The sequence below is a fragment of the Saimiri boliviensis genome, chromosome 5 (genome assembly GCF_048565385.1).
Source record: "Saimiri boliviensis isolate mSaiBol1 chromosome 5, mSaiBol1.pri, whole genome shotgun sequence".
NCBI classification, from domain to species: Eukaryota; Metazoa; Chordata; class Mammalia; order Primates; family Cebidae; genus Saimiri; species Saimiri boliviensis.
The window spans coordinates 120,561,484-120,583,517 of record NC_133453.1 but is presented as its reverse complement, the minus strand read 5'-3'; the positions used below and the strand labels follow the sequence as shown (position 1 = coordinate 120,583,517).

General features: G+C 38.1%; 1 protein-coding gene across 3 annotated transcripts in view; it reads left to right on the top strand.

The window, feature by feature from the left end:
• Positions 1-22,034, top strand: part of DPP10 (dipeptidyl peptidase like 10) — a 1,392,171-nt gene that overhangs the window by 717,948 nt on the left and 652,189 nt on the right. The window contains exon 1 of one of the 3 annotated variants that reach the window (XM_003931538.3): positions 6,688-7,338. The exons of 1 other annotated variant lie outside the window; for it this stretch is intronic. In XM_003931538.3, coding sequence (XP_003931587.2) covers positions 7,267-7,338 — 72 coding nt within the window. In that variant the 5' untranslated portion in view covers positions 6,688-7,266. One more of the 3 variants, XM_074399881.1, reaches the window with a different exon arrangement.

The window sequence follows — 22,034 nt, the reverse complement described above, 5'->3', positions numbered from 1 at the left end:
TAAGGATTCCCCTAATTAGGCAGGGAGACTGATGGAGACCCTACCCACCACCCCCTGCACACACATACAGTTAATGTCAGTCCCAAAAAGAATTCCTCTCCTCTAAGCATAGATATTAGTAGAAAAGATAAGATGTCACATGTGACAATTAGAATGCTGAACAACCTATTGGGATGGTGCAAAGGCAATGTGGTTTTGCCATTATTATGATTATGATTATGATTGAGACAGAGTCTTACTCTGTCGCCCAGGCTGGAGGGCAGTGGCATGATCTGGGCTCACTGCAACATACACTGCCTGGGTTCAAGCAATTCTCCTGCTTCAGCTTCCCTAGAGCTAGGATTACAGGCATGTACTACCACACCAAGTTTGGTTTTTTATTTTTTTTATTTTTAGTGGAGACAGGTTTTTGCCATATGGCCAGGTTGGTCTCAAACTCTTGACCTCAAATGATCTGCCTGTCTTGGCCTCCCAAAATGCTGGGGCCATTATATTTAATTGTGTAAACTGCAATTACCTTTGCACCAACCTAAAATTGCAAAATAAAAGCATTCAACTGTGAAGTGTGATAGACACTACAAAGAGTGAAAGAAGAAAGTTCCTGTGAACTTGTGATGGGAAAGTTGTGATAGGTGTTGAGTCCTAATAGATCAGTTATATTCAGGAAGATGAAAATGTTAAGTGTGTGGGTTCTCCATGTGGAAAGTTAGGGGATCCCTGAAGAGGACAGCCCATCTGTCCTATGAGGCTTTTGATGTTTTAATAACTAAGATTAAACAATTATTAGGACATCTTATAAGTATTGCTCAGTAAATCAAGTAGCTAACTGAAGGGTGATTATCTAGTCATTGATTTGTGAGAACTATCATATCTGTTATAGATTCCCTCCTCTTCCTCCACTGATGCTTACTGTCTAATTGTTAGATGTAACAAATAATAAAATATTACAAGACAAGGTAAGCTTGCAATTAATTGATAATATCAAATGTAACTTACCAACAGAGGAATGAGGAAGTTACACTTTGGACTGTGCATTCTAAAATTATGCAAATATATAGAAAACCAATGACAGGAGCAATATTTATGGCCTAACCAGTGAGATTTATGGCATTTCATTTCATGATTCTTCTGAAGGTGTTTATAAATCAATTAGACTTAGTACACCCTGACATCCCTAACAACCTCAGAAAGTATTCTCTTGGCTTTGCCCTTCACTCTCTTTTTCTCCTCCTACTCTCCCTTTTCTCTTCTTTTCCTTTCTCTTTCTTCTTTGATTTGGATAAAGATCTGTGACTTTAGTAAATATTTAGATATGCAGGATAGAAATTGAGTGACTTAAACATTTCCGTATCCTTCCCCCAAAAAATATAGATGTTTGACAGATTGACAGACGAATATAACAAGGGATCTACATTAGCAACTCGTGTCTAACAGATTAAACAGAATTAAACCATGTTCAGTAATGAAAGATGTGTTTTAATGTTTCCTATTTCAATGTACTTTGCCTCGCATGATATCCTGAAACTATTATTTGTGTAATCACATGACTCTGCGTTGTGAAAGGAACCTGAGGACTTGGTCTCAAGTTTCCTTTGGCAATGGTGTAAGAAAAATCCCCAGTGTTATAAGGTCAATTGGTGGAGATGATGCCAGGGACTCTTTAATGTCAGTGGATGCTCTAGGGCTATTGCACCTGAATCTTCAACTAGCTCTTGTTTTCCAAGAGGAAAATTCATGGGAGAATTTGAATCTAGAACTAAATCCTTAAAAACAAATTGAACATTGTAGAAGTGTACCTTTTAACACTTCTTTCCTTCCAAAAATTAGTCATCTCACAGTAGAACTTTCTCTTTCAATTTGTAAAAGATTTTATAGAATGAGAAATGTGGTTTGTGCTATTCTGGGAATTCACCAATAAGGAAAGAAGTTGCTTAAACACTGTGAGGTCTAAATCTAAGAAGGCTCAGTAATATTGTACTTTTCAAAGAATAAAGGAAGATTATTTTGAATCATTAGAGAATCTTATCTTGGTTATTGAAACAAGAAATAACAGATTCAAAAAAATTTATTCATCACAGGCACACATTATCTCAAAAGAACAAATGCCATGCCAAAATTTCTAAATGCCCCTCCTTATATAGCAACCTTTCTGTCATTTGTAGACAAGATCTGATTCAGAAAACTTAATTCTGTTTCTAAAGTGTTGTGAACATCAGAAAAAAAAAATTACCACTAGTATCAGCTCAAAGAGATGGAAGGGTTTTTTTTTTCCTTTTTTACTGTGCCAACATAACAAATTCATTAAATGATGACTCTTTTTTAAAAAAAGAGCTAAGTTAATAAACACATGTCCCTTGTTAAGCATCTAATGGGTATATATAACAATAGCAAGTACATTTCTCATGTTCTCAAGTTGTTTTGGTGTTAAAATTCAACTATATGTATAGACAGAAAACCATACACAGGAAAGTAATCTGCATTGTTTTACTGTCTTATTTACCTTATATATGACACAGAAGGCTATAGGGTAAAAGGAAGATGAGAGGTTTTACATATAGCAAAAGAAAAAAAGAGATTTGCCAACACTGGACCTCAGTAGGCGTGGGCAATTTGTCAGTATCTTCAGGTCTCCAGAGAGCAACAAGAATGACTCTCAGGATATTGCAACTCTGTCTGCTTCCACCAGAGATCATAATTGGGCTTTGAATTTTTATAACAGGAAAGTCTTCCTGTCAAAGAGATTGACGCAAAGTTCAGTTCACTTATACTAAAAGAATCTCAGAACAGAATGAATAATATACATGGGTATCACTTACACATATAGTGCCTTCACTTCTTTCTTCTTTTTTTTTTCTTTAAAAGTAAATACCTGTTATGGTTTACTGGTTAGAGCTTCTAAAATGTAGCTTGTTTCTGAGGATTGCTCAGCATACTGGTTTTCTGCCCAAGGAGATGATACGCACTTTGGGGAATTCAAAAGCCAATTGAGGTGAGTAGAGGTCATTTGTAAATCGAAACCAAGTGGTAGCAGAAGATGTGAACTAAAGCTATTTCTTCATCTGCAAAGAGCTAATTGGGCACATTTCAGGCCAAGTCTCTGAAGACACAGCTCGTGAACTCTGTCTTCTTGATGCTGTGCTCATTATAGACACTCAGTAGAGGACTAGCTAATGCTAGGGAAATCCCCATAAAGGTGGCCTTTACATGACACTGCAGATTTATCTCATAAAGGAAAGCAAAGAGAAGGAAAATGCAGTGAGGGATTCCAGGCAACTAGCTGCTTATGGAGTACTATTTGGCTTGTCTAATTTATCTGAAACTGAAGGGTTTGTCTCTAAAGGATATCCTGCTTCACAAAATCTCAAGGGATGTTTGTCTTTCTGACATATCAGCTGTTAGCTAGGCCTTATTTCTTCCTTGACTGTTGTTAGAGTCAATTTTGGTGCTTTGGTCCTGTGTCTGCTATTTGAGGTGGAAGATTGAATACTGCATAGATGACCTATGTATGTCTGGAACAGCCTAATTTTGTTACTGATACCAAAACACTATAAGGATAATCTTGAATTAATTAAATTATTATCTAAATCTCAGAACCTGTCCTCAATTACCCACCTTAATAGTTCTAAGTAAAGAGAGATGTATTGGCACCCTGTTTTTAAAGAGTAAAATGTCAAGAGAAAGAAAGACATTGTAGATACTCACAATGTTGTATGTGAGGAATTTTTTGAATGACTTCAGAAACCCAAATGAATATATTGAGGAAGCAGCATTGTGGGTTCTGTCTATATGTGAACCCAAAACTAGGATTTGAAGAAATACATTTTCAGAAGAAAGTGATAGAGTTTGAATCCTAGGAAATCTTCCTGAATAAAATGGCCATGTGTTGTAAGGTTTAGATATCTATAACCCAAAAGAAAAGGAATTTTGTTAGGTGATTTCTACAGTTTTTTTTTTTTTTTTTTTTTTTTTTTTTTTTTTTTTTTTTTTTTTTTTTTTTAGTTATGAGAGTCTGATTTCTTTCCATGGAAAGGGTAGGAAAATTTCTTTTGCTGTTATAATGAATGTCATAAAATGTATACTTGTCCATAAATTATCTGATCAAAGATAACATATAAAAAGTACTCAAAGTATTCTGTAAATCTTTTTTCTATTCTCTGTAAATAGATTTTTGTATTCAGAAATGATACTTTATAAATACATTTTAAAATTCAGATTTCTGTATTCTAAACATATTATTAAGACAAAATTGTGACTATATGTGTATGTAAAATAGAGGACACTGGAAAATGTGGTGGATGGTAAGGGCCTTTTGTGAGGTAATTATGGATTTTTTTTTTTTTAATTTCTAAGTACTTAATTGACTCTCCCACTAAAATTTAAACATGTACAAATAATTTGTCATTCAGAGAATAGTCGTTTACTTCATAACATCAACATGTCATCATAAAAATTTAGAGAATGAGATCTTAATGAGCACCTGGTCTAAGCATTTTAATTTTACCAGGTAAAATCATAGAAGCAAGAGATGAGTGACTTCACTGTGTCCTATACCTCCATGGTCTAACGGAGCAGCAATACCAACCTACTGACATCTAGTTAGGTACAGAACCCTCATATCTACACCACATTAAGGTTATATATGCTTCAGTAGTTTTAAAACTTTGTAGACATTTGATTATAAATGGATATTTTGCATTTTTTCTTTAAAAATAACATCATTAGAAACCATATAAAACAGAACTGCAAATACTCCCTTCTAAGGTGTAAGGTATTCCTTCATTTCTTCTTTGGATATTAGAATTTTTTCTTCAGTAAGAAATTAAATTGAAAATGAAGTAGAGCATCTTACACTGTAATTCAATTGCAATTCATTTTTTATAAAAGTATTTATGTTGGGAAAATCTGTTTACCTGTGGTTGAGTTTTAATCAGTGCCCTTAACCTACATCTCAACAGCTAAAAATGTTCTTAGCTTGACAAAATAACAACCCATCCCAAAAGAGAAAGACTTAAATCAAAGAAGCATTTTTTAATGAAAAAAGAATTCACACAAACATATGCACCCCCAATACATGAAACATATAATAATGTATGTCTTTATTTGTAATAAGGTGGATTTTATACTGAATTCAGAACATATATTCAAGTTCAATAGTTGAACTCAATCAAATAAGTAATCTTATATAAAAGGATAACTCCCTGTAGCATATACTTATCCCATGTGACAGATATTTCTGTAGTAGTAAATTCCTTCAACTCTAGCAGATTGTCCAAAATGGAAACGTACTGAAAGGATGAATATACTCAAATAATCAACAGAAGAGAAAACTATAAAGAGGGAAACATTTTCTGAATAAAGCAGACCCCCTCCATCCAAAAAAATTACATCTGAGTGACTAGATTATCAGAATTACTGGATAAACTGCCCAGTAGCTATTACACTGATGTTTCATTTGTTAAAAATATTTGCTTTATGCTTTTGCAACTTGCAAAGTTATTCCTAGCAAAATGTTATTTCTCTTGAAACAGAATAAATAGGTCATTCACAATATACGCTGGATACATATTTTTGAAAAGCAAGATCTCCACTTACCCCTAATTCGATCTTTCTGCTGGTGATTACTGATATATTTACGTTAAAATACATACTTTATAAGAACTATTGTTACAATTACTACTTGAGACAACACTATAATTCATGTTTTAGAAACTACTAAGGCAGGAGGACAGCTCCTACCCTTCTTTCAGTTAAGAAGTGATTAATTAATGAATTAAGTGGCTAAAAGAAGGGAGCCAGTCCTTAGCCAATAAAGCCCACCTCAGTGCTATTCTACTCCCCCGTATTCTCTGTCCCCTTGGCTGAAACTGTCTTGTGCTGACTCCATTAACATCTAAATATTCAACTCACTCCTGCCATTTCTCTGGTGAGCAATCTCCTTCAACCTGTGCCTGAGACTTTGAGACTGCTTATGGTCCATAGGCTTTAGGTGCCCCAGGGAAAGCCACGTCCTAGTGCATCTGGATGAACTGTGGACTTTGTCTATCCACATGAATTTAACTTCCCAGGAGCTACACTGACTCATTGATTTGTGTCCAGGCTTCAGGTTCCCAATTCCCACACAACATAAGCTCCCTGCAGCCAGGGAATTTGGTAGGTTTGACTTGTTTAGTCTCTTTCCCCTGCAACCCTCCCTCTGAGCCTCACAGTGTGTTGGCAGGTGGTAGGTGCTCAGTAAACCTACTTTGAGTGGGAAAGGGTTATGTTGAAGGAAGGAAAGGCTGGGAGGACTTAAGATTTGAAGGTTTTCCTGCATGTGTCCACAAAGAAAGAAAAAGAAAAGAAAAAGTGAGTGTCAGATTCTTATAGTCATTACAGTTATTATTGTTTTTAACCAACCTTTAGGAATTCCACTGGCATTACCCAGGCAGCTGGTAGGAGAAACTGGGCTGGACGCTAAAGGATGTCCATTGCCCCAAATCAGAAGGTACAGAACCTCAGGTCACAATCTGAGACAACCCCTTCCGTCCCGACAGGTGTTGCCCGCCTCCCTGACGGCTCCGGGCCCCCAGTCCCCGACTGCCCCCTGCCTTTTGGGGCGCTGGAGCATGCCCAGTGGCAGAGCTGGAGCCACCGAGGGCTTTGCACGGGCGCACTCCGCTTCTCCGGGTTTTAGTAGAAGCCCGCGGGGGGCGGGGGGTTGTGTGTGTGGGGGCAGCCTTGGGCGCGGGAGTGGGGAGCTCTCCCGCCGTGCAGGGCTCTCTCCCGCGTTGCGGTTGCTGGAGAGATGCTGGAGCGTGGCACCCAGCTGCTCCACCTGGAGCGCTGAGCACCGCTCGGGGAGCCCTGGGGGGCGGGCGGCGGGGAGCTCGGACTGCGGTAGAATGCCAGCTGGGCTCCTACGGTGCTGGGAGACGTCGCTCCAGCTCGGTCAGGTGCCCGGGGCCCGCCACTCGCCGATCCACTAACTTGCCACTTGGTCGTGTCTGGTCTCCCAGGCTCGCTTCGCTTTCGGGTGGTGGGGGGCGGGGAGAGTGGGGACTTAGATGGTCTGCAGTAGCCGAAGGAGGGATCCTGTGAGGGGGAGCCTGCCTGGTGCCGCTCTTCTTCCCCTCCCTGTCGCTCCCCTCCCCCCACCCCATCGCTGCCGCTTTCCCTTCCTCCAATTGTGAGAGCAACGGGCGCCTGTGACATGCGATCGCTGCCAAGTGACGGTCCCCGAGTCTGAAGTGCCCGCGAGGAAGTGAGCGCCAACCCGGGCCGCTGGCGATGACAGCCATGAAGCAGGAACAGCAGCCCACCCCCGGGGCCAGGGCAGGCCAGGCGCAGCCGGCGGACCAGGTGAGAGTTGGCACTGCGGCCAGGCCCTCCCGGGAGGGGTGGCTGCCGTCCGCGCTCCCCCCGCCTCTCCTCCCAGGCTCGGCTCCCACGCCTCCCTCTTCCCACCCTCCCCCCGCCCTAGTTCCTGGCTCTCCAGCTTATCCATGGACTCTGCGGGAAGTTAGAGCCTGTGAGTGCGCTCCGGGCTGTGAGAGGATGCGCAAGGTGGAGAGCCGCGGGGAAGTGGGGAGAGAGGTAAAGGTTGAAGGTGCCCCGGGGAGCCCCGGCGGGCGGGCCACCAAGGGAGGGAGAGGTGGTCAGGGCCAAGGAATGGGGCCTCTTGGCTCCCTGTTAACGCCCGTGGAAGAAATCTGCTGCACTCCTGCTGTCCACTTGCCGGGTTCAAGCCCGGGCTTCCTATAGCCGGGACGCTCGCTGGCCAAAGCGACCCGAGTAGGAAAATGACCTTTAGGCGGAGCGAGTTTTTCCTCTCCTTTCTTGTTTCTTTTGAGGAGACTGGTGTGTGTTTGTGAGGTAGGGTGGTCGCGGGGGTCGATGGGGGAATAGTGTCCCAGACATCTGTAGTCTGCTGAGTGGAACGGAGCTTGGGGAGCAGCAAGGCATTAATTATTAATGGGAGCTGGGAAGATGCTGGCTTTAGCGATTTGCTGGGTTTGGATGTGTTGTGTCTGTAGAGATGAAGTGCCCTGCGTGGGCTGAGGGTTATTCCCGTCTCTTTCCCGTGCTTCCACACCCCCCCCCCCTTTTTTTAAGTCTTTAGAAATCTGTAGCATAACCGCATGGATGTGGATCCCCATCTCGTCTCTCATCTCTTTCCCTGATTTGGGGTGATTTGGGAGTTCGGTGTCGCTCTTTTTCCAAAGTTGGAGGGTCGGAAGGGAGCGCTGAGATGCCCTGTCGAGAAGGAGGTGGAGAAGGAGGAGGAGGAGGAGGGCGGCTGTGCTGAGGCTGGTGGAGGTGCGGTCACGATTACATCAATTAGAGACTCTGGGCAGAGAGCGCTGCACTTAGGCCAGGGATTAACAGTGGGCCCGGAGGACCCAAGCCCTGGGGTAGGAGGGTTAGGGATCTTTGCTCGGAGTGTTCTGCGAAGCCAGTTGGAGGCGTTTCTGGCAGAAACGCTCCCAGATTATTGCTGGTTTGGGATGAAGGGAGAGCACGCAGCTAGGCTCGGGCAGCAAAGCGGGGCTTTTTGCGTATTCTAAGCCCTAAAGAGCCTGTTAACGGGAGCTGTCCAAATCGCCCAGGAGTGGTGTCGAGGCAGAGGAGGCGGTGCCAGGGATGCTGTTATTAACATTGCAGACTCGGTCATCTCTCCTGGCTTGTGGTCTCTTTTCTCCCCTTCCCTCCCCTTCTCATTTCCCTCACATATGTTTCACACAGGTGGCGGGGATTACTCAATGAGTTAAAGCTCCCTTCCCGGTTATTAGTGGGAGGGGGTTGAATGTTGGCAGTTTTTACAAAGCTTTGGTTTTCTTAAGCTATCCTCTTTGATCTATACTCTGAGATAAGTATGAAAATATTAAAACATCATATGTCCCTTCCTTTTATACCCCTTCCTCCCAAACCCCAGCACACAGGAGAATGTAAAAACTGGTTAGCAGATATATAAAAATAATTTCAGGACACGGATTTAACATCCTCTTTCAGGCTGACAGCCCTTAAATTTCATTAACAAGCCGCCGAGCCTCTCTTCTGCTCTTGGAATGATGCTACCAATAGGAATGATTAGTCAGGTGAGAGTCCCCACATGAAATCTTTGCTCACTAACCTGTGACACCAGCTGGTTACTTGAGGCGCTGCAAACAGTTCAGTGATGGTGGAAGTGGGGAGGCAGAAGAAGAGCAGAGGACACAGAAGCTGAAAATGTATGTGTAAATAGTGGACACGCTGCCTATGCACAACAAATCCCTTTGTCAGAATTAATCTGATACTTAAAATTCATATGAAGAGATAGGTTCAAGCTCGAATTCATTTTTCTTGTTAGTGAGCATTTTTTAATTGTCACTTCAAATATTCAGGGAGTGCCTACTTTGCAGAACTCTTGCTTTAATAGAGTATGTTTAAATGCCTTTCTGAGTATTGACGTGATTTTAAAACGTCAGTTTTATGTATCTTATGCATGTGTTAAAATAGAATGATTTTACAAAGAAAGTCAACTGAAATATACATGGCAGCATCACAGTGAGGGTTTTCAAAGCGCTCCCAGAAAATAACCATATCTAGTATATATTTTTTCAAAGCTTGACATATTAAATGATGGATAAATAATGTGAATTATTTTTGTGAAGGCTTAAACTACTTTCCGTAAGACTACTAAGCTTTTATTAGCCATATTCATCATTATGGTTTAATTCTATAATAGTCACACAACTCTCATGCAATACTAGATTTAATAGCTGCATAAAGATGTGATTAGTTGTGCTGGGTTCTATAATATTTCCAAAAAAATACAAATGTAAATTAAAATGTACCTTTATGAAATTATACCTAGTGGTTAAATAGGGCATATGTTCCAGCAAATCAATCACTATGCATTGATTTTGAGTGATTTAAGCTATTGCATGTTGCCAAAAATGTCTTCTACTTTCTATGGTAAAGATTTTTATGAAATTCTTAAAGATGTCTTGTCCTGAGGCCATCAAACACCTATTTTCACGTATAGCACAGTGGAAGACCGTAATCCTTTCTCTAACTAAAAGTGACTATGAACCATATAATTTGGTTACTGTTATAGTCCTGTAGAGGGCTCAACCTTCCTGTTTCATCTGATCTGTTACTGTCCTCTGGCACAGGGTGCCATGGCAAGAGAACGTTCCCTCCCTCCCTAGAGAATGGTGACAACAAGAATAGGAAGGACTGTATATTTTATGAATATTCTGAATCATCAGAAATATTTTTGTCATCTTAATAATCTTGCTTTTAAAGATTCTTTGATTAAAAAAATATTTATAACAGCTATTTTTGTTGCTTTCATAACACTCCACATTTACATAATGTCTAAAAACAAATGCTTGGACATGAGTAGGCGCAATCATTTCTTAACATAATCAGTATCTCAATTAACATTGAAAGATCTAAGAACTTAAGTGGTTAATTGTAATTATTATTTAAAAAAATACTTCCTGAATGCTTACCACAGGCAGAGTACTATTCTCAAAGTTCATAAAGTAACATTTATTGAATGTATTTTTCTATTTGATTCTCAAAGCAGTTCTTTGAGGTGGTTATTATTTTTATTCCTATTTTAGAGATGAGAATACAGAGGATTAAGGAAGTTAAGCAACTTGGCCAAACTTGTCTTTATAAGTGGTGGAGGTGAGACTTAGCCAGGATCTCACTGAGGTCTGAAGCCTCACCTTTTAACTTCTATGCAATCACAATACAACATATTTCTATTGTAAGAATGAAAATAATTGCAAATTATATGTGTGTGTGTGTATGTGTGTGTGCGCGCGCGCGCGTGCGCGTGCACAAATTTACCTTGAATATAAAATGGATGAATGGTTTGTTTAAAGCTTCAACTACACATGTTAATAATAGCTCTGGAAATTTTAAAGTTAACTTAATATGATTCTGCTGATCTATATAACATAAAAAGAACAAGATAGATCCTCACAAATTCATATGAACTTTTTTGATGTTTGTATCACTTGTCCCTGATGAGACTCTCAAAGTTTGTTAAATGAGTGTGTGTGTGTGTGTGTGTGTGTGTGTGTGTGTGTGTGTGTGTGTATGTGTGTGTGTGTGTGTTTTAATGGTCAGTCGGACAAGGTTTGGAATTTGCTCACATTTCCACCAGGTGGCACCCTTCTGCTGACTCCAGTGGGTAAAAAGATTGCCTAAAAAACTTGGCTGTTCTCTCAGCTCTAAAAACAAAACGAAAATAACCACACAAAAACAAAACAACAAAAATAAAACCATCCCACTTTTTAAAGTATGCCTAAAAAGCATATTTTTAAAAGCAACTATTTGACTACAAAGACGCATTTCTTATGCATTTTCTTTAGAACTGCATTTTGGTAGAAAACTAACCTCTTACAATTGAACATGTAGCAGTCAGTCACTTGATGAAATAATTCATGACCAGAATTGTGATGAAATGTGTAACGTCTAAAATGCCTTCTGTGAAATATTCATGTGCTTTTGACCTTTAGGTAACATTAACTTAAGATGTTTTAATACAGAAATTGGTATTCAGTATTGTTATTGCACCTTTGGTCTAGCAAACCAGATTAAAATATTAAAATGTAGGCTTAATGAAAAAAAATTGCAAAAAAGTTATTTTTCTATTTGTTCTTTGCTAATATATACACTTCATACTTTGATCAATAAATGAGTGTTTTGAAACAGAACCTTCATACATAATACTGAAAAAATTTTAACAAAAAATTTGTTTCTTCTAATTATTCGACACATAAAATGTCCTATTTAATTGAGGGTAGAGTTCTATAAAATTTGGTTATAAAAGATAATATACATTAAATAAAGAGTTATATGGAAGTCTATGATTTGAGAGAAAATAAACATTTCCTCTCCTTCAATTTTGTATTTTTTATTCATAAATATTTTATATAAATTTATAATATAAATATTATATATAAGGCACGTTATTTATGAAGAACATTCCACAAAATATCTCTTGCTTAGAAACCTCTAATATATCTATTTGATTATTTCAGGATCTCAGCAAATGGTACATTTTAAAAAGATTAAATTATGTAAAAACAACTTAAAGAAAATTGTATTATTAAATATTAATGCTGCATTATCTTATGAAGTACATTACATCGGAAACAAAATACTTAACCAAATTTCTCCCAGTCTAAGTAAAAATAAAGCAATTTTAAAATTTTGGTTTGTTGAATTATTTATGATTAGAGAATGTCTTAAGCTTTACTACTTATAGGCACATTTTAAATTTACTTACAGTGTGACCTGGAACAGACACAGTGCCAGAGATTTTGTAAGATTTTGTTCTATCAACCACAGATATTTATTTATCACTGTCTGTGGGTTATGCACTGGAAATCACAGAGTCAAGTTCATATCCCAGGCCCATGAGAGACCACTGTGTTTACTTGGGCAGGATAACTGAATTTCCCCATTTCATCTGTGAATGGAGAGGACTGCAGTTCCCTTTAAATGTTTGTTCTAAAGGTTAAATGATATAATATGTAAGACTATTTGAAAAAGGCCTGACACATACCAAGTCTTCTTATTAAATGTGTAGTCAGGGAATAAGAGCCTAGAGAAAATTGGAAAAAAAAAAAAAAATCTGGGCCTGGTACAGTGGCTCGCACCTGCAAGCCCAGCACTTTGGGAGGCTGAGGTGGATAGATTGAGCCTAGGAGTTCTAGACCAGTGTGGGCAACATACTGTAACCTTGTCTCAAAAGAAAAGAATTAGTAGTATTTAGGGGCACACTCCTGTGGTCCCAGCTACTCTGGAGGCTGGGGCGGGACTATCGCTTGAGCCTGAGAGGTCAAGGCCACCATGAGCTGAGATTGTGCCAATGCACTCTAGCCTGGGCAACAGAGCGAGACACTGTCTCTAAAAAAACAAAGAAACAAAAAAACCCTTAGGGGATTGTTAATCCATGTGTAGCTGATCCAAATCCATTATTTTAACTTCACAGACAACCACATTTTGCAGTATACATCTTAAGTATGATTACATATGAGTTTGTGGGTGCATGTAAATATTATATTAATGGATTTGGACATCAAACCTATTTTGGCAGCCATCCAGACTTCAAAATATTCTGTTGCATCTTGACTTTCATACAATCAAAATTAAACAAAATTCTTGGCTGTTCTACTCTGTAAGAAGTCAGACTAAAGTAAACTTTGGCTAATTCTCACCAATAGTTGAATTAGCTGCTGAAGTTGCATATCGTTTTCAGTGCCGTGTACTTCCCCATGTAATCAGCATGAGAAAGAAGATATATATAGGAAAGACAGATGAGATTTACAGAAATATGTCAGGGGGTGAGATTTCAGTCAGTGTAGCAGGAGAGTGTGTCTGGCAGTGGAGCCACCAAGAACCCAGTGTGCATGCTCCTACTGTCATGGGGAGGGGCATGGAATTGGATTAAAGAAAAGTCAAATGACTTTTTCACAGTTTTTTTTTCTACAGCTTTTTCAGTGTAGCATTTAAGCATACATGTTTGTTTCACTTATTAAAATCATCTCCATATATTTTTAATACTTGCTAAGTGACTTATGTGTGTCCTAACCAAGTTCGTGTACTACTAACATTAGAATGGGGGCCATATACTAACACATACATCAACCAGAAAAAGTTTGGAGGTTTTTCCATGTGAAGACCCATACAAGGTCCAAAAAGAGGTCAGACAAATGATAAATAAAATGTAAACTTTTTCATAAACTTCTATCCTTATGGATAGTTAGAAATATTCCTGCTCTAGTGAATGCTGCCCTTCCTTGAGAAGTCATGTAGCTTAGTATTGATTATTCCCAGCGTCTCGTTTTAAAGTTTTTATTGACCTGATCTACAGGATTTCTGGCAATAACCAATCTCTGTTTATTTGTCCCTATCTAATAGCACCTGCTCTCTAAGGCTTTTAAAATTAGCACATACTTTCTTCCTACATGGTAGACATTCTTATCATTGACTACATATTAACTCATGGAATGCTTGTCATTTTCTTTCCAGTGTCGTAGAGAAGGCTGGGAAGTGGGTTTGGAGGGAAGACTGGGGCACTGAAAAGAAAGCTCTTCTATTGTAGATTCATGTTTGACAAGCTTTCCTGGATTCTTAGAATTTCCAGCATATCCATATATAATAATAAATATGTCACCTTCTGCCAGGCTAAATACAGAGAACTCACTTTTATCCAAAATTGATAAAATAAATATTTTGAATTGTTCTGTTCCATAACTGATGTGAACAGTAATGTCTTCTACAAAATAAAAAAAAAATCCAAGTTTTATCATAGTTTATTCAAAAATTATTGAAATGTTCTACAACATTTTTGGAATTGCCAAATGATTTTCAAATTGCATTACATTTTGGGGAGAGGAAACCTGATGTAAGACTGAGAACAGAGTTAAACATATTTTGGATTGATTCCTTCCTCTTCCATTTACTAGGCAATTTATAATCCCACTAAAACCATTCTTTCATCTTGAAAAGGGAGAGGATGATGAGAATGTTGCAAGAATTAGCGATAATCTATGTGAATGAGCTTTTATCACATCTGGCTCAAGCTTGAAACTTCAGTATTTTCATTCTTAATGATATCATGCTTCTAGATCATCTGAGAAGGATATTTTATTCTTTTACAAGAGTAATTTTGCATTTATGTTAATGAAAATGCTGAATATGTGTGTGTACACCATTATCAAATATTTACACCACACACATACACACACACACACACACACACACACACACACACACACACATGATCTAAATACAGTAGGGATTTTATAGTTAGATTATTACAGGGCATCAGATGAAAATGAATTTGTGACAACTTGACTGATTTCTACTATTTTTAGAAGACAGTCTATTCTCACAAAAGACTTAGGGTCTTGTTTGATATGTTCATGGTTTAATATTCTCTTTCCAGAAGTTTGGTTCCCAGAAATGATTCACTTAGAAATTCTTTATATATAGGAACTGGTGGTATATTGAGCTGAAATTTAAGAAAAGTTAGTTGAGTGCATAATCAAAACTAGTTTTTGATACAGCCAAGTTATGTGTTATATGACTTTAATATTATTGTAATTTGTCATACTTACTGATTTTCTCAGGTCAGGAAAAAATAACTATGTTTCAGATTACAAAAGATAGCACATGAAGAAAAGTGAGAAAAAAAGCTATTCTTATTATTTTTATCCTAACTCTCTTTTTAATATCTAAATGAAGATTGTTTCTTATTCCATCTGAGAAACTCTGCTGTGAAAACAGAAATGTGACAAATCAGTATTACATAATACGGAACTTGAGTGGCAGGCTCTCCTGTGTTTATTTTCAAATAATAGACCAGAGAGACCACTTGAAGTTGCATTAATAATGCTTGTACAGGGAAAAATAGGCCTTTCTTCTTATTGAAACAAGGGTTTACTTTTGGCAAGAACTGAGTAAGTGAAAACTCTGATACTCATATTTCCATTAATCGAATCTCACCTCCAGGAATGGTTTTAATATAAGTTAATGAATGCAAAACATGGCCCTTTTTTTCATTTCACATGTTTTAAAACAAGTACTAGAAGTCTTTCATAAAGCAATCCTTTACATCAGTGTGTCACAAATTTGCATTAATAATTCTTCTCTCTTAGACACAGAATTGAAGATGAGGAACTGAGGCAACATTTGAATAGAGGTCAAAATATATCTTTTTGAGAGTAAAAAAAGCTGAAATCCATGACAGATTCCTCAAATTTAGAATAGGTCATTTGTTTGGCAAAATTAGTCTATAATTTAAATTTTCTAGGATCTATGGAATTGTAAATAGATTTTCTATCTACCTCATTAGCTTTTCAGAACTTCAAGGGAAAAGACTATGCATTTCACTTGTATGTTCCTTTTTAGAGTACTATAAAACATAAGTGTTCCAAGAAATAAAGGGAACATATTTTGAAGCCATACCCAACATCTTCATCAGGGTTATTTCTTTTCTCTGTTAGGAATTATATGTACCCCACTTCTTGGCAACCATATCGAGAGTGATAAGCATGTGTGAACTGAACCTGAAGTTGAAATGGAAGAACTCCCCCTCCTTCACATCTATGAAATTTGCTTATAATTGTTCCAAAATGAGATTTACTCCATTTTAGGCCACCGTGGCATGATGAGAATCTTTCTTCCACATTTCTAATTGTTCAGAGTCAGTATCTCTGTCTTCCAGGATTATACTTTTGCTTCCTTCATCTCTCTTTGCATGAATGCCATCTCCAAACCCAAATCCAGCTCCCTCCACTTCTCTACATTTCTGAGAACCATCATCTGTGTTAAGAGTTGATTGACTTGCTGACAAGGAATACTCTGACATTGGCTGGGCAGTGTGGCTCATGCCTGTAATCTCAGCACTTTGGAATGCCAAGGCAGGTGGATCACCTGAGGTCAGGAGTTTGAGGCCAACATGGTGAAACCTCATATCTACTAAAAATACAAAAATTACCTGGTGTAGTGGTGCATGCCTGTAATCCCAGCTACGCTGGAGGCTGAGGCTGGACAGTCGCTTGAACCCAGGAGGCAGAGGTTACAGTGAGCCAAGATTGTGCCACTGAACTCCAGCCTGGGTGACAGAGAGAGACTCTATCCAAAAAAAGAAAAAAAAAAAAAAGAAAAAGAAAGAAAAGAAAAGGAAAAAAGTCAAAGGAAAAAAAAAAGAGAAAGAAAAAAAATAGTTGGATATCAGTAACAGCATTGCCTTTTTAAATTCTTTACTTCACATAGCCATGACATGATAAATGATAACATTCAGAGAAATTGTTCTGTTTCCTGAATCTCACACGTTTGTATTCAAATCAGGGAACAGACAATGGAGAGGTGACGTGACCTGTCTAAGGTCACACTGATGGTTAGAATTAGAAGCAGTACTTGATTCTGGGTCTCTTTCCATATGGCCATTTTCTGTGTATCATGTTCTCAGATTCAGCTGCTGATACAAAGCCTTTGGTGGTGTCATGGTGGCACATCTGCCTTCCTTACCACTTGACATTAGTATAACCTTTTTTTTCCTAGGGAAAAAAAAACACATATTTTAAAATGCTTTTTGTCAGTAGGAAAAGCTCACTTGATATTTCTTGATTTCTCTTTGTGATGTGCTAGTTGAGGTCGGTGGTACTTAGACTTTTGGTGCCTGGCCACAAGACATCACAAAAGAGCATATGCATCTTCTCTAATTTTCCGTGGTAAGAGGTTACACTCAGAGCCATAATGCCATTCCAATGAAATGGGAGTGCCACCACTACACAAACAGAAGTCGACTTTCTCAAACTTCCCCTCTTAGTCTCAATGTAAGTAAGCAACTGCTGATATCTACATTGAGCATTTGAAACTGCAGCTCAACAGCAACGGAGTAGCAATTGGATGAATCCCTCCTAAGGAGAGATGCACTTCAAAAACTCTGGAATGCATGCAGGTAAATTTTAGAGCTTTCTTGGGAAGTTCTTAGAAACCACAGACTTCTGATACACTAGGATTCTTGGTAAGAAAGGCTTTTCCAGGCTGGGCGCGGTGGCTCAAGCCTGTAATCCCAGCACTTTGGGAGGCCGAGGCGGGTGGATCACGAGGTCAAGATATCGAGACCGTCCTGGTCAACATGGTGAAACCCCGTCTCTACTAAAAATACAAAAAATTAACTGGGCATGGTGGTGCGTGCCTGTAATCCCAGCTACGCAGGAGGCTGAGGCAGGAGAATTGCCTGAACCCAGGAGGCGGAGGTTGCGGTGAGCCGAGATCACGCCATTGCACTCCAGCCTGGGTAACAAGAGTAAAACTCGGTCTCAAAAAAAAAAAAAAAAAAAAAAGAAAGCCTTTTCCAGAAGCTGATCATTTGTATTCCCAGATTGTTATCAGAGCACTAAGCTCCAATATAGACTAGAAAAGTGTTTATAAACTAAATAAGTCCATGAGAATGATTTTTGAGACACATTGAATTATTTTTAGTGGATAGACCCAGGGATTTCTATTCATTTAAACTGACTTTAAACCCTAGAACCTTGACATACTAGTTTGAACCACTTACCCTCTCTGAATCTGATACTTTACATGGAAATGAAATGGTGTTTATTTTGCAGAATTGTTTTGAGGATCCGCAGTGATATAGGTGGATTATCCAAGAGGTGCTGAAAAATGCTGGTGCTTATTATTTGGTTGTTAATGTGGGCTGGGTTGCTATACCAGACATAGACAGAGTGATGGAAAATCAAACTATGTTGGATGGTGAAGTTCCCAGAAGTTGGAAACACAGCTTTAAAGCACCTTTCATCATTATTTGACATTGGAAGCTTAAGGGCATCTTGAATACGGAACTCTTGTTTTTGTTGATATGCAGATTATGTAGCGTCCTCCTGATTCCAAAGCAAAAATGGATTGGGAGTTGGTTAAGAAAATATATGGCATCTTTTTTTACATTTCTTGTCATGCAGAGAAGTTGACAAGTTTGTATTTTGAAAATGGAAAACTGAATATGAATTTACTTTTCTGATTTTTTTTTTTTTTTTTTTTTTTACTTTCTCCATCCCCATGGTTAAATTCCATCTCATGCTTGTAATGTATTCTGAATTTGGAGTGCAGCTTCGTTCCTTCTCAGAGCTACAGTTCTTGAGCTGTAACAGCAAATCCAAAAAAACTAATATGGAATCACAGATGGTGCAAATATTTGAAAATAGGTAAATAAAATCTAGGATTAGCTGCTTGGACTCAGAAATGTCAGCTTCACATTGCTTATTGGTCGCATAAGGCAATTTTAGTTAAGGAAAACCCAGGACAAAGCCATCACGATATAAAATTGCTGGTTTGGAGATGTGCAGCATAACAAGCCCATAATTGTTATGTAAACCTCAAAATGAGTCATTCTATAACAAGAAAAAGGTATTTTAGAGAGATCACAAAGCACCAAGAGGTTATATAGGGATAAAAAATTAAGCAGATATCATAACATGTTCCTGTCACACAGTACCATCTGCTGACTTTCATTTACAGCCAGTTTTTAAGGAGAAAATGTCCATTCTTATGGGTATGCTTTAGGTAGGCACATATTAAATGACCTGAGCATGAGAGGCAACAGTCATATTGCCAGGGTAAAATCTGCAGATGGTGATTATTAGTAACATGCAATGTGGGCTCATAGTTCTGACTCTGAGAGTCTTAAATAATGGAATCTCATTTTCTTTCCATTATCCCCCTTTAAGATGTACCTATATTTGGAAAGAATCTTACAACTGACTATGTGATTAAGTTACCTGGTTTACTCATAAGGCAATAGAGAATGACAAAGGCTAAGTTGCTCAAAATCATACAACTGATCAGTTCGGTACAGTAAAAGCAAGAGTTCCTCCCTCCTCCATTAAGAGTTTGGTAAAAGGAGGCTCACTTAATTATCAGAATCATAGAAATCACTTTTGATTGTCTGTAATGATGTTGATAAAGAAAAAATGGATGAGAATTAAAGTGGAAAGGTCCCAGCTGGTTTAGAATTTTATTTTTATTTTTGGTAACAGCCTTAATAAGAAGATGTATTGTATAGATTCTATCTGGAAGGAATAAGACTATCACAGTTTTTATAAAGTCTAGATTTTCTGTGCTATCTCATTTTCCTGATGAAGTAATAGAGAGTAGGAAGGCCTGCTCCAGATCTGACAGGAAGATCTATAAGACAGTATTGATCCCTTTCCATGTATGTTTCCAAGTAAAAACAGAGTTCTCATATAACTATGTAGTGAATATCTGTCACGAATATAACTTATTAAAGGAACCATCAAGATGGTAAAGTTGGTTCAAGCAGTATTTGAGGAAGAGAGATCTGTATAGTCTGAAATGAAGACTTACAAAGTTTTCAAAATTAAATACAAAACTGGTTAATATTCAAGCCATAATCTTTGTGGTTGTCTTTGATAGCAGACAGAAATGTTTTGCTACTCAACTATTTTCTATAATTAACATCTAACTTTACAAACTCTGGGCCTATGTAATAGTGAATAGTAAGAAAATGTAGGGTACATTCTCCTAAAATTATATAATCATATATCAGCTGATTAGGTAGTGCCCCAGTTTGATATTGAAAAGATGAATGTATAGTTGTTTTATTTGCAGTTCTTAAATTGTTTTCTTAACATTCCCAAGTTCAGAAAAATTGTGCAGTCTGGGCCTACACTTGATGTCACAGCCAACTTCTTAAGCCATTTTATTAAAGTTTTCTATAAGCCTGATGGAGCTTCCATTGTCAGATTTGATTCACCAGCAGTAAGGGCCTGGAATGCAGGCAGTCAGCCAACATGGCTTGTCTGGTTTGTCCCAAGAAATTGATGCAGGTGTCTATGAAGGCTGCAGGAGAACAATTTGGTAGTCTCAAATAGCTTTTCTGTGGAGAAGATGAGATAGGATAATTGCACACGAGGAAGTGAAAAACTGTTCTTGGAGGATTTTGCAAAATAAGGTTCAGCTCAAGCTGCGTGGTGGTAGTTGTTCCTGGAGATGGCTACTTTTAGAACTGCCCTTAGGGAGAAGAGAGATTAACTACCAACATGGTGTGATTTAAGGCATATCATAAATTTTCATTCCTTTGTGACTCGCATCCCTGACTGTCAGTGTTCTGGAAAATAGCCCTTCTCATTCATCTGTGCAGCTCTGGATTCTACCATGACTTCCTTTGTTCCTTTAACTTGTGGCTGAGCAGGGGATATTAACAATTTATGTCCAATTTGTATTCATTTGCTGCTCTATGATTGCCTGGTATGCTCTGTCTTGAGAACCCATATCTGAAGGCCAGAGAAAATGAGGACCTTATGAATTTAAGAGGGGTGGGAAACAGGAAGTAGTAAACATGAATGGGACTGGGAACCTCAAGAGAGAATTACCACTTGCACTTGAAGCAACCTACTTCCCTTCCTGGCCCTTTCCTATCAGTACTAAAAAAAAAAAAAAAGTAAGTTTACATGAGTACTTGTGTGCAGTATAAAAAGGGGTTCAATGAATAATTTGGAATTTAAACAACTTATTAAATTATTGAATCTTAGTTTTCTAAAATATCTTTTACTTTCTCATAGAAAAGACCAGCACTATTCACTAGTACATTCTGGAAAGATGAAAATGTTCATTATTGGTGCTTTCCAATATGATAACTACTAGCTACACATGGCTATTATGTTAAATACTTGAATTGCGACTAGTGACACTGAAGAACTGAATTATTAATTTTAATTGATTTAAGCTTAAATAGTTGCATGTTGCTAGGGCTACTATATTGGAGAATCAGTTTTAGAACACCACTTTCCAAACTTTAATGTGCATATGAATCACTTGGGGATATTGTTGAAAAGCAGATTCTAGTCCAGTGATAGTGAGGTGGGGTCCAAGAGTCTGCATTTATAGCAGGTACCCAGATGATGTATATTCTGTGGATCACACTCTGAGAAGTAAGGCTTTATTTCTCAAAAGCAAGAATTGTGTAATCCTAGTTTATGACTTTAGCCAGGCTGACATTTGTCCTAGAAGATGAGTCTGATGAGCCTGTAGCAAAATTACAAAATGTAACTTTCAAATTATAAAAAGAAAATAATTTCAGTGATGAAATTCTTGGTATTTTTATTACCATTGACAGGTAAAATTTTGAGTCTATGCTATTTATATATGTCATGCAATCATCAATTGCTTAAAGTGTATTTAACTTTCATCATAACCTTGTGTAAATATCTGTCAATAATTTAACTTATTAGAGGAACCATCACTTTCACTACTTTTATTCCAGTTTTGCAACTGTGAGGAGCTGAGGTTTAGCAAAGTTAAGAGATTCTCAAGATTGCACGGGTAGTAAATGCAGACGTTATCTTTTGACCACATACAGTTATACATATTTTAATAACTGTCAACTTCTTTCCTCTTATTAAATGGAGGCCAATGATTTCCCACTTGTGGCTGATCAATAAATTATATTTGATTATTTTCTACAAATGATAATAGTAGAAGCCATACTGGTAATTATAGTCATAATGCTCAGT